The sequence below is a fragment of the Quercus robur genome, chromosome 6 (genome assembly GCF_932294415.1).
Source record: "Quercus robur chromosome 6, dhQueRobu3.1, whole genome shotgun sequence".
NCBI classification, from domain to species: Eukaryota; Viridiplantae; Streptophyta; class Magnoliopsida; order Fagales; family Fagaceae; genus Quercus; species Quercus robur.
The window spans coordinates 33,971,120-33,982,923 of NC_065539.1; the positions used below are offsets into that span (position 1 = coordinate 33,971,120).

Genomic DNA, 11,804 nt, shown 5'->3' on the forward strand with positions numbered 1-11,804 from the left:
TCCTCAAATAGCTAAGTAATTTTAAATAGTACATATATCATAAACAAACTCAAACTTTACCCATATTTAGTCAAAAGACTAGGAAAAAAAATTGATATTAGAAGAATTTTCAAATACTTTGATTTTGGCCTTTTAAAAAGAAAATGGAGTTTTACAAATAGAACTCTTAGATTTTGATGTGTCAAATTATGTTTAAACTTTTGATTTGAAAATTTAACCTCTAAAATATTAATTAGGATTGTAACAAACCAAACCTTTTGTTCATATTTTCTATTAGTCTTACATAGACTAAAGTACATTTATTTTTATTCTTAAATTTTGGAATTATTTTCATTGTGGTCTTTCATGTTTGATACCATTTTCATATTAACTATATCCTCCATTTTTTTTTAGTAATCTTATTATTAAGTGCGCGCTTCATATTTAACTATTTTATGAAATGCTAACTCTAGAATGTTTTGGAATACATGAATTTCATTATTGTAGGAAGAAAATAAATATATTATAGACAATCATATTACTAACAGATATGGACAATAAAGCCAATATGAAAACTGAATTAAATATGAAGGGTCAAAATGAAAATTTTGAAACGTAAAGAGTCAAAATAAAAACAACCCCATTCTTTAAGGATCAAAAGAGTAATTTAATATTTAATCTTTAGCAAAAATCCAAAAAAAAAAAAAAAATCCAAAAATGCAAAGAGAAGATGAAGGTATCTATTCAGGGTTTGTATTAGGATTATAAACTCGTTAAAAACTTAAAATAGGGAAGAGGTGAATTTGAGCTTATAATGTCTTGGAAAGATATATGGGGTGCTTTAGGGCATCCACAGCAGATGTGCCAAATGCCAAATATTTGGCATATTGGCACACCAAACACAAAAAATCCCCTTTATGAGATGTTCCAAATCTCATAATTTTTGCTACATGTGAACAGTATCATTCCATGTTGAAACAGTACGGACAAGAATGCTAAAAAAAAAAAAAAATAGTTTTTTATTCATTTCTCTCTCATCCTTTTTGACTTTGTTGTTGTTGTGCTTGATGATGATGATGGTGGGAGGAGTTTATATATTATTTTAATGTGTAGTAAATTATTTTAATGTATAGAATTGAATGATAAAACATCTGATAAATGAAATGTTGTAAAATAATAAAGTAGGCTTTTGGTATGTCAAAATGGCATTTTCTATAGAACATCTGCTATGAATGCTCTTACTAATTGTACTACAAAGCTCTTGATTATATAATTATTTTAATAATATATATATATACACACACACTAGCCTCATCACACACTAGCTACAAGTCTCTTGGGTTCAGTCTCATAATGTTTACAAGTCTCTTTGGTGTGTCAAAATGGCATTTTTTATAGAACATTTGTTGTGAATGCTCTAAAACTAATTGTGCTGCAAAGCTCTTGGCTGTATAATTATTTTAATAATATATATACACACACACTAGCCTCATCACACACTAGCTACAAGTCTCTTGGGTTCAATCTCATAATGTTTAAAAGTGAAATAGAGATTGTGTCCTAATTCTTAGGATCTTTCTTTATTTAACTTTTTTTTTTCTAATTATTAATTTGTACATGAGTTAGTGGCTCATATGAATGGAAGAAACTATGCGAAACTGAAACTCTTGAATTTTTTTTCCAACTCTCATGTAAAGGCATTGGAGTTCAAAAAGGAGAAGTTATATGTCTTAAAAAAATAATACTATAATAAAATAAGTAAATAACCGAGAGTTTTTTGTTTTTTGTTTTTTATTTAAATTTAAGAAAGAGATAGGTAACATGGAATAGTGTTTAAAAGTGAGATAGAGATAGTGTCTTAATTATTTAGATCTTTCTTTACTTGAGAATTGATAAAAGTTTTAAAATTTGAATTTAAAATAAAAAGTGGTTAAAAAAAAAAAAGGAAAAAACATAAAACTTATGAACTTTTTAAAAAATAGTAAATTACTCTTTTAACCAGTTTATGTTTTTTTGATTGAAAACCTTAGATGGGGAAATAGAATTTAATCTCCTCGCTTGTAGGAGCTCTCTCTCTCGTCAGTGCGAGATATCCCTCCCTTAGGGTTTCTAAGGGTTTGAATTTTCTTTGTTTTTCATAGTGACGCTACCATGGCAAATGAAGTTTCGAGTATATTGGAGAACATGCGATTGACTACAGAAGAAGAGGAGACTATCGAGATTCCGAATGATGGAAGGAAAGAAAGGCTGGAGAATTGTGCACTTAGTCTAATTGGGAAGTTCCTCACTTGTCTCCCCTTCAATAAGAGAGCGGCTATATCTACATTGAAAAGAGCATGGAGATTGGAGGAGGCGGTCCAGATTGTTGAGGTGGGCACAAACCTGTTTCAACTCAAGTTCCACTCTGAGTTTGAGATGAATCGGGTGCTTAAGGGTGGGCCGTGGTCTTTTGACAACCAGGTTCTGATGCTGCTTCAATGGAAGGTAGGGATGACGGCGGAAAACGTCAAATTTGAATCTGTTTCTCTATGGATACAAATATGGGGCGCTCCTTTTAATCTGATGTCGCCTAAGGTTGCAGAGGCGGTGGGAAGTAAACTGGGGTCGGTGGTCGAAGTGGAGAAGAACAGGAAAACGGAGGGGCAGAGCTATTTTATGAGGGTTAAAGTCATTGTTCCGTTAACAAAACCGATTCGAAGGGGTGCATTCTTGGCTGGTTCAAAGGGTAAGCGGCACTGGGTTACTTTCAAGTATGAAAGGCTCCCACTGTTTTGCCATTATTGTGGGTTACGAGGACACAATTTAAAGCACTGTGCTGCATACTTCGGTGCAACTAAGAATGAAGGAGAGGTAAGGTGTCAATACGATGATTGGTTGAAGGCTTTAGGTGGCCGAAATCGTTCACCTCCTCACCGGAATACTGTCAGGGAGAATGCAAGTGGGGAGGATCACCGGGATGAGAATCGGACTACTTAGGCTAGTCAAGTAACTGAGGCGACAGACGGTAGGGGTAGGGTATCAAACCCTAGGGAACAAGATGCGTTACATGAGGATTTGCATAACGGAAATCAAGGAGCAGAAAAGAAAGTAGCTGATGTGGCATCTGAGATTAATGGGATGGAATCTACAAATAAGGAAGGGACGGTTTTTGGGGTAACTGAAACAAGGAGTATGGGTTTAAGTTCAAAACCGGGGTGTGGTACTGAAGGAGAGGAGCACATGCACGTGGTTAGTGTGGACATTGGAAATGGGCCTCACAGCCCAAAAACAAAAGCAACGTGGACTAGGCTGAGGCGCATGGACATTGGACCAATGGAATTAATAAAGGAAGGGGCTAAGTCTGTTTTGGGAAAAAGAAGTACACACAGAGAAGAACCCAATCAAGTTAGGGATGAGCAAATTGAACTAGTGAAGAGAGGGAAAAGCAATGTGGACTTTAATTCAAAGGAATCGGCGGGGGTGCCCATGCACCCTTGCTAGTCACAATGAAACTCCTCAAGTGGAACTGCCAAGGGCTTGGGAACTCTTGGACAATTCAAAGCCTTCACAAGTTAGTGAGGGATCAAGCTCCCACAGTCTGTTTCCTAATGGAGACTAGACTGGATAAAAAAGGTTTTGCTAAACATGGTAGAGATTTGCCTTTTCAGAATAAGTTCATTGTTAAGAAACCTTATTCTGGAGGGGGGGGGGGATTAGCATTGTTATGGAAATCTGAAGTTCGGTTAGATGTTCTTAACTACATAGAAAATCACATATTAGCGAAGGTGGTTGAGGATGATGGTTTCACTTGGTTTTTGACTGGGTTCTATGGGTGGCTAGAAGATAGTGAGAAAAAGAAGTCTTGGGTGCTTTTATCTCATATTTCCTCGTTTGTGGATGGGCCATGGTGTTGTATAGGTGATTTCAATGCAATTTTGCATCAATCTGAAAAGCAAAGTAGACATGCACCTCCGTATAAGTAGATGGAAGAGTTTCAGGCAGCATTGGAGTTGTGTCATTTATATGATTTGGGTTTCCAAGGGTACAAATTCACTTGGAATAATAAAAGACCAGGGGTAGCTAATACTAGAGAAAGATTGGATCGAGCTGTGGCAAACCGGGAGTGGAAAGAAAAGTTTTCAACTAGTACTCTTACCCACGGGTTCAGCCATGCATCTGACCATGTTCCAATCTTTCTCTAAATAGGTATAGACCGTGACTTCAGGAGGAGTGGGTCTCGTGGTTTCAGGTTTGAAGAATCTTGGCTGATGTGGGAGGATTGTGAAGGAGTGGTAATGGATTCTTGGACCAATTCGGGTGGTGAGGTTGCTGGTCTACGTGCAACAGTGGACAAAATTAAGGAATGTGGGGCGGATTTACTGGCTTGGGGTTCGGCCAAAACAGCTCCTGCTGTGAATGAAATAAAAATGTTAACTAAAAAGATTGAGAAGATGAATGAAGAAGAGTTAATGGAGGAAAGTAGGGAGGAGGTACTGGTAGCAAGCAAAAAATTGGATGATCTACTTCTTAAGCAGGAAATTTTTTGGGCACAATGTTCTCGGGTATCCTGGTTGAAGCATGGAGATAGGAATACAAAATTTTTCCATTCGAAAGCTTTTTAGAGGTGCAAGAGGAATTTCATTCAGGGTATTCAAAACCAACATGGTAATTGGGTGGAGGATATTGGAGAAGTGGCAGAGGTGGCTATTAATTATTTTGAGACAATTTTTCACTCAGGTACTTATGAGAGAATGGAAGAATGTCTGAACACAGTCCCTCAAAAGATGACTACAGAGATTACAGAAGAGTTGACAAGGCTGTATAGTGTCGAGGAAGTAAAAACAGCATTATTTCAGATGGGACCGACCAAAGCTCCAGGACCCGATGGTATGAATGCTCTTTTTTACCAAAAGTTTTGGCATATAGTTGGTAATGATGTTTGTTCTGCTGTGTTGGATTTTTTGAATTCTGGAACAATGTTACCTGAAATAAATTACACTCATATTGTTCTTATTCCAAAAGTTAAGTCACCAGAGAAGATGACAGATTTCAGACCTATTAGTTTGTGTAACATAATTTACAAAATTATTTCTAAAGTTTTGGCTAATAGACTGAAAATTATTCTACCCCAGTTGATCTCCCCCACCCAGAGTGCTTTTGTGCCAGGAAGACTTATAACTGATAACGTGCTACTAGCTTATGAAACCTTACATGCCATGCATGGGAGAAAAAAGGGGAAGAAAGGAACCCTAGCTTTGAAACTTGATGTCAGTAAGGCTTATGATCAAGTGGAATGGGATTTTTTGAAGGGTATGATGATTAGATTGGGATTTCTGGGGGTATGGATTAATAGGGTGATGAGTTGTGTCTCCACTCCTTCTATTTCAGTTCGGATTAATGGTAAAGCATATGGAAATATTATCCCTTCAAGAGGGCTCCGCCAAGGGGACCCTTTATCACCTTATCTGTTTCTTTTGTGTGCAGAAGGGTTTACGTCTTTGCTTTCCAAAGCAGAATTTGAAGGGCGGCTTCATGGGGTCCAAATTTGTAGACGGGCTCCATGTATTTCACACTTGCTTTTTGCTGATGACTCCTTAATATTCTTTCAGGCAAATCAGGAGGAAGTGCAAGAGGTCTCTAATACATTGCATTTGTATGCAGAAGCCTCTGGACAATGCATTAATTTTGAGAAGTCATCTGCATATTTTAGTAGTAATACTTCTGAGAGACAAAGACAATGGATTAAGCAAGCTTTGGGAGTAAGGGAAGTGGACAGATTTGATTCTTATTTGGGGCTGCTGACTTTGGTTGGGAGGGCCAAATATCAAACTTTTGCATATCTTAAGGAACGGGTGTGGAAAAAACTCCAGGGGTGGAAAGGCAAAATGTTATCTCGTGCTAGAAAAGAAGTTCTTATCAAAGCAGTGGCCCAATCAATCCCAACATATACTATGGGAGTCTTCTTGTTACCGGTAAAGCTTTGTAATGAGTTAAATGCACTTTGTTCACGGTTTTGGTGGGGGCAAACCGAAGATGAACGGAAAATTCATTGGAAGAGTTGAAATTTTCTGACAAAAACAAAGAAGGAAGGTGGTATGGGATTCCGGGATATTAGGAGTTTTAATCTAGCTATGCTAGCAAAGCAAGGGTGGAGGCTGACTCAAGACCAAGACTCACTGTTAACTAGGTGTTTCAAGACCAAGTACTTTCCAAGATGTAGTTTTCTGGAGGCAGCTGATTGTCCTAACAGCTCCTATGTTTGGAAGAGTGTGTTGGTTGCTCAAAATATTCTACAAACAGGGTGTTATTGGAGGGTGGGCACAGGTTCCTCAATACGAGTAAAGGAAGACAAGTGGATACCAAATCATCCTGAGAATAAGGTGTTGTTTCCAACTGAAAATGATGAATGGGAATGGAGAGTCTTAGAATTAATTGATTGGAATGTGCACAGATGGGATAGGGAGAGGATTTATATGTGTTTCAATCAGTTTGATACTGAGGCAATTCTGAAAATTACGTTGAGCAGGAGACATGTACAAGACAGATTGGTCTGGAAGTTTGGGCGCAAGGGGAAGTACGAGGTTAAGTCGGGTTATCATATGGCTCGTATGTTAGATGGAGACACCAATGGAAGGGAGGAGAGTGCAGTCCCAAGGAGAAACCACCGACTCTGGAACCAACTTTGGCAACTCCATGTGCCTAGCAAAATCAAAGTTTTTGGCTAGAGGGCGTGCCTTAATATTTTGCCATCAAAGGTGAACCTAGTTCGACGACAAGTGTTGCAGGAAGATAGGTGTGATTTATGCAGACGGTATCCAGAGACGATTGTCCATGCAATATGGGATTGTAGTGCTGCTCAGGACGTTTGGGCTGGGTCCACTGTCCGGATACAGAAGTGTGGTGGGGAGTTTGATGATTTTATGCAGCTTTTTCATGCTATGATGGCCAAACTTTCAGTTGAAGAGCTCGAGACTTTTTTAGTCCAATGCTGGCTTATTTGGCATCATAGAAACTCGCTGTTATATGGTGGTAGCATGCAACATCCTGTGCAGTTAAACAAGAGAGCCACAGATTATCTAAAGGAGTACCAAGAGGCTCAGAGTTCCTTGGCAGTTGGTTCGGTCTCTACTGATTTTCTGTAGAATTGGAAGCCTCCAACGGGTCAGCTATATAAGCTGAATTTTGATGCGGCTATCTTCGCTAATAGTTCAGGGATTGGTGTGGTGATCCGGAACGCTGCTGGGGAGGTTATGACAGCTCTTTCTGCAAGGGGGGCAGTGGTGATTAACAGTGAGGAAGCGGAAGCGATGGCCTGCCGGAAAGCTCTAGAGTTTGCTATTGATGCAGGGTTCTCGGAACTGGTTGTGGAAGGGGACAACTCGGTAGTTTTGTCCTCTGTTTCATCCACTAATCCAGACTGGTCGTGCTTGGGGGTGATTTATGATTATATTAGACACTTAGCAGCAGGTCTTCATTATGTCTCTTTTAATTGTATTCGGCGTGGTGCCAATTCAATAGCCCATTCACTAGCTAGATATGCTAATGTTCTAGATGAGGAAGTTGTGTGGTTGGAAGATTCTCTGCCACCAGCTCATGATGCTTTGTACTTTGACTCTTCTTTTCTAAATGAATGAAGTTTGACAGGGCTTTCAAAAAACCAGTTTATGTTTTTGAATTTAAAATTATTTAACTAAAAGATAGAGGTATTTTAGAGAGTTTAAGAATTTGTATACGAATATTTTTGTACGCAAATGATGAAACTCAAACAGAGAATTCTATTATTTTTTTGATGATTCAATAATTGGGAGAAGAGGGATTTGAACCCTAGATGTCTCCTTTGGAAACACCAAGAGGTGCCAACCAGTTAAGCTATAAGGTTCTTGGCGAGCATTTTGTTATTAGTAGTATAAATAGATACTCTGTATATATATATTTATGAATGTATAATTTCCACAACTAACAAATATAAGAAGTAAGAATATTTATTGTTATAATATATGGGTTACAGCGTTAACCATGTAAATGAATGAAGGTTGTATCTGGACATAATTTACTAACGTGCTTTCTGTATCTCATGCAATCAGATAATTAACACTGTTATCTAGGGAAAAAACACACACACCCCTAGCTTATTAGTAGCAATTTTTAACAAGATGACATCCATCCTCTAATAAAAAAATAAAATAAGCAGTTTTATCTGCAAATCTTAAAATTTGGGTAAAAGATTTACCCAAAGATGTGGTTGTTCTTTTCCAGTCAGATCTTCCTTGAGTTTTGTTTTTTGTTTTGCTGTGTTGTTGGTTTTTTTAATAAAATCTCGAATACCTTTGTCTCAAAAAAATTAAATAAATAAAATAAGCAGTTATCAAGTATCTTGCACATTAATCGGTACTTTATGTTGTTTTAAAAAGAAACGTATAAAATTTAAATTTTCTATCTCTGCTGGCCTGTAATTATTGAAATATCCAAAAAATAATAATAGTAATCTAGGCATTAGTGCCGAACAGTGCAAAAGATAACTAAAGAAAAAAAAACCGTACAAAGGTATGGGTTAATCTTTATTAATGTTGTATTATATGATTTTTCTTTTTTTTGAAAGGTGAATCTATTTCTTTATAGTTTTTTGAGAATGTATTTCTTTATAGTTTATAGACTTAATATGTCAAGATTTGGCGAGGGCCCCGATAGATTAACCTCTACATCTATGTTTAATCTAATTTTAAAAAATAGGCAAATGGCTTTTATTTTAAAAGGCAATCTAATTTGAACCATTTTGGTTGGAAAACTAGGTTTGAAGGTTTTAAATTTCTAAAGTTCAAATTGCATCTGCTCACGGTTTTAGTTAGCTCAATTAGTTAGATAGAGCTTTTTTTTTTTTCTGTCATATAATGGATTTAAATTTCATCTACAACAAAATGTAATTGATATTTTAGTTTGATTAGAAAGAATAATCATCATCAACATATAGAGGATACCATAAATTAAAATCCCACCATATCTTATAAAAAATCGTGTCTAAGTTAACGATAAATTTATTTATGCCAACTAGGAAACCACATTTGAAATTAGCAAATGGAATGCAGAGTAGTTCACTAGATTACAACGTATGATCTTGGTTGTTGGATTCGTAAAAGACCAAAACAATTTTTTTTTGGGGGGGGGGGGGGGGGGGGGGGGAGTGGGGGTGTGGGGGGGACCTCCTAGCTACCTAATCATCCATCCTCTCATTGCAATGGGGTGGAAGAATATAAATTTTTTTTCTCCACTTTTTGTATACTACTTCATGCTCCACCAATCACAATTTATTGTGTATTTATTTTACTTTCCTTATAAAATTAGTTACACACTAAAGAAATTTGTGATAGGTAAATAATAAAGGAGAAGAAGACATGAGAATTTTATAATTCACACTATATTAACTCAAAGGGTTATATTTTCTTCATTCACTTAGATAATAATACATTACAATAGAACTCATTTTTATAATGAAAATAACATATACAAATCAATCACAATTTAAATTTTGAATTAATTGGTTCAATCACACAATTTTTCTTTTCTAATAATCAATTTCTTGATTTCTTTAAATCCCATGATTTTTTTTTTTTTGAAATAATCAATGCATTGATTTGATCTTCGATAATATGGAAAGTATATACATCCCTACATGCCCCTCTCAAGTTTTGCGTGAAATCCTTGATGAAATGTGCATCTTAAAAAAAATTAAATCCTTTTTATTTGCCAAAATATTATTTCATCTCTAAAGTTTACCAAAAAGGTTTTTTTTTTTTTTTTCATCTCTTAAAAAGGGGGGCATGTGGTGGTGTTGCTATGAAAGGAGGTGAACTAGAGAAAAAAAAAATTATTGAAGAGAAAAATGATATTTAAATATAGTAGAGAAATAAATATTGAAAATGATGTAGGTGTATGGAGAAAAGACTTATGTGAATGCTTTAAGTTTGACAATTTGTATTTATTTAAGAATAATTTATTTAGCTGAAACTGAAATTTTTTGCTAAAAGTACTGTAGAAAAAGCTAAAAGCTAAAAGCTAACTGAATAGTATAGTAAGACCCATAAATAATACCAAAAAGTGCAATAAGACCCATGAATAGTAGCAAAATAAGTTAAAAACTCTAATAAGTTTCAGCTTTCATCACTTCCCAAATGCACTCAGGATTCCACCAAAGATGGTATCTTGTACATTGGTAGCACGCACAATAGTATCTCACCAATAATTCTAAGACCACACCCTTTTATACCCCTTTTCACAACTTTCTTACGTGTTTTTTTTTTTTTTTTTTTTTTTTGGTTAAAATTCTTATGTGGTTGAATGTGAGTGATAAAGAAAAGTTGGGGTTGCTATGAGTCAATTTGAATATAATAAGTAGTTAGTCAAAAAAAAAAAAAAAAAATTATGGGAAAGAATGTGGTAAAGGTTGTAGTCCTAAAACAAAGTATATCACAAAGCAATTTTGTTTTTTTCTTTTTTCAGAGAAGAATTTTCATTTTTTGACTTTATATAAAATTTCTCTGTTTCTAAGAAAGCTCTCTCTATAGCTTCTCTTATACAGTCAAATTGGGTCCCTTCTTAACGAAGGTCTGATAGTATTCCTCGAAATAATAACGTTATTTTAGGATTTGTGGGTGTTTTTTCGAGGGTTTTTGGGAAACACTTGAGGTTTTATATTTTTCTTACTCTCCTTTTTCTGCCTTGTTTCCTTCTCTTCTCTATCAATTTTTTTCATCCTTGCCTGCTACCACTATGGATGATTTGACCACCAATTGGAATCGCCTCACCTTGTCGGACAAGGAAGGGTCAGGCCACTATCTCGATGACAAAGTGAGTTCTCAAGAATTCATTATTGCGGTAAAATTATTAACAAAAAGGGCGCTAAATATCAATGCCTTAGCAAATACCTTCACTCCACCATGGCGCTCTATAAACGGGTTTAAGGTTTGTAATCTAGGTAATCATGAATTGTAGTTCATGTTCGATAATGAAGTAGAGGTTGGAAAAATGCTGCAAAGTCTGCTATGGAGTTTCGACAAACACCTAATGATCATGGAGAGGTACGATAAAAATTCTAACATTGAGGAATTGAAGTTTGACAAGTCAACCTTTTGGGTGCAAGTTCATGGTCTTCCTATTAAGTTCATGAATGTGAAAGCAGCAGAGAAAATTTGTGCTATTCTTGGCAGAGTTATACCTACTGTCAATCTGAATGAAGTGGAGGGTAGAAATTTTATTCGAGTCAGAGTTTCAATGGACATTAATGTTCCTTTATGCCGTGGTCGACTTGTATATTTGGGTAGAGAGAAAGATGTATGGATTTCTTTTAAATATGAGCGCTTGTCAAATATTTGTTATTGGTGCGGTTGTTTTGGTCACGATGATGGGACTGCGAGATATGGTTGAGCAGCGAAGCCACTCTATCTCAGGAATAAAAACAATTTGGACCAAGTCTTAGGGTAGCGCCCTTTTCATCCACGCAAAAGAATGTTCTTTCAGTCCCAGGATTTTACAAACTCAGGCAGAATTCAACCACGTCCTCGGCAACTCCTGCTAGGGCCAAGACAGTTACCCAGGATGTTGGAAAGGACATGGCCAACGAACCATCAGCTGAAGTGGGACTAAAACCACCACCAAATAATCGTGACTCTGGTGCTCAGAAAATATGGATTAATGGCTCGGCTAAGGTGACAAAGCAGAAATCAAAGCAAATTGTTACTTTCCATAAATCATCTCCTACAGTTACGTTACAAGCTGAAACCCTAGATTCCATCAGCCGCAAATCACTTACACCAACACAAAGCATTGAATTGCAACTTAAAGAGATAGATGAG

General features: G+C 36.3%; 3 protein-coding genes across 3 annotated transcripts; all 3 read left to right on the forward strand.

Annotated features, from left to right (window-relative positions):
• Window positions 1-2,130: 2,130 nt before the first annotated feature.
• Window positions 2,131-2,955, forward strand: LOC126690118 (uncharacterized). Its single transcript, XM_050385249.1, has one exon. It carries the CDS (start codon window positions 2,131-2,133, stop codon window positions 2,953-2,955), a length of 825 nt encoding a protein of 274 aa, XP_050241206.1.
• A 509-nt stretch (window positions 2,956-3,464) lies between these two features.
• Window positions 3,465-7,592, forward strand: LOC126690119 (uncharacterized). Its single transcript, XM_050385250.1, has 6 exons — window positions 3,465-3,876; window positions 4,165-4,448; window positions 4,581-5,930; window positions 6,045-6,653; window positions 6,744-7,079; window positions 7,125-7,592. Exons 1-6 carry the CDS (start codon window positions 3,465-3,467, stop codon window positions 7,590-7,592), a joined length of 3,459 nt encoding a protein of 1,152 aa, XP_050241207.1.
• A 3,130-nt stretch (window positions 7,593-10,722) lies between these two features.
• LOC126690120 (uncharacterized) lies at window positions 10,723-11,376 on the forward strand. Its single transcript, XM_050385251.1, has 2 exons — window positions 10,723-10,827; window positions 10,945-11,376. Exons 1-2 carry the CDS (start codon window positions 10,723-10,725, stop codon window positions 11,374-11,376), a joined length of 537 nt encoding a protein of 178 aa, XP_050241208.1.
• Window positions 11,377-11,804: the final 428 nt, after the last annotated feature.

What these genes read in the sequence shown, in the direction of transcription:
- LOC126690118 (XM_050385249.1), top strand. Translation starts at nt 2,131, where the DNA reads ATGGCAAATGAAGTTTCGAGTATATTGGAGAACATGCGATTGACTACA.
- LOC126690119 (XM_050385250.1), top strand. Translation starts at nt 3,465, where the DNA reads ATGAAACTCCTCAAGTGGAACTGCCAAGGGCTTGGGAACTCTTGGACA. An exon ending in TGGGCCATGGTGTTGTATAG is followed by an intron (nt 3,877 to 4,164) that starts GTGATTTCAATG and finishes TTCTCTAAATAG; the next exon opens with GTATAGACCGTGACTTCAGG. An exon ending in TGGAGGAAAGTAGGGAGGAG is followed by an intron (nt 4,449 to 4,580) that starts GTACTGGTAGCA and finishes AAAGCTTTTTAG; the next exon opens with AGGTGCAAGAGGAATTTCAT.
- LOC126690120 (XM_050385251.1), top strand. Translation starts at nt 10,723, where the DNA reads ATGGATGATTTGACCACCAATTGGAATCGCCTCACCTTGTCGGACAAG. An exon ending in CTCAAGAATTCATTATTGCG is followed by an intron (nt 10,828 to 10,944) that starts GTAAAATTATTA and finishes CATGAATTGTAG; the next exon opens with TTCATGTTCGATAATGAAGT.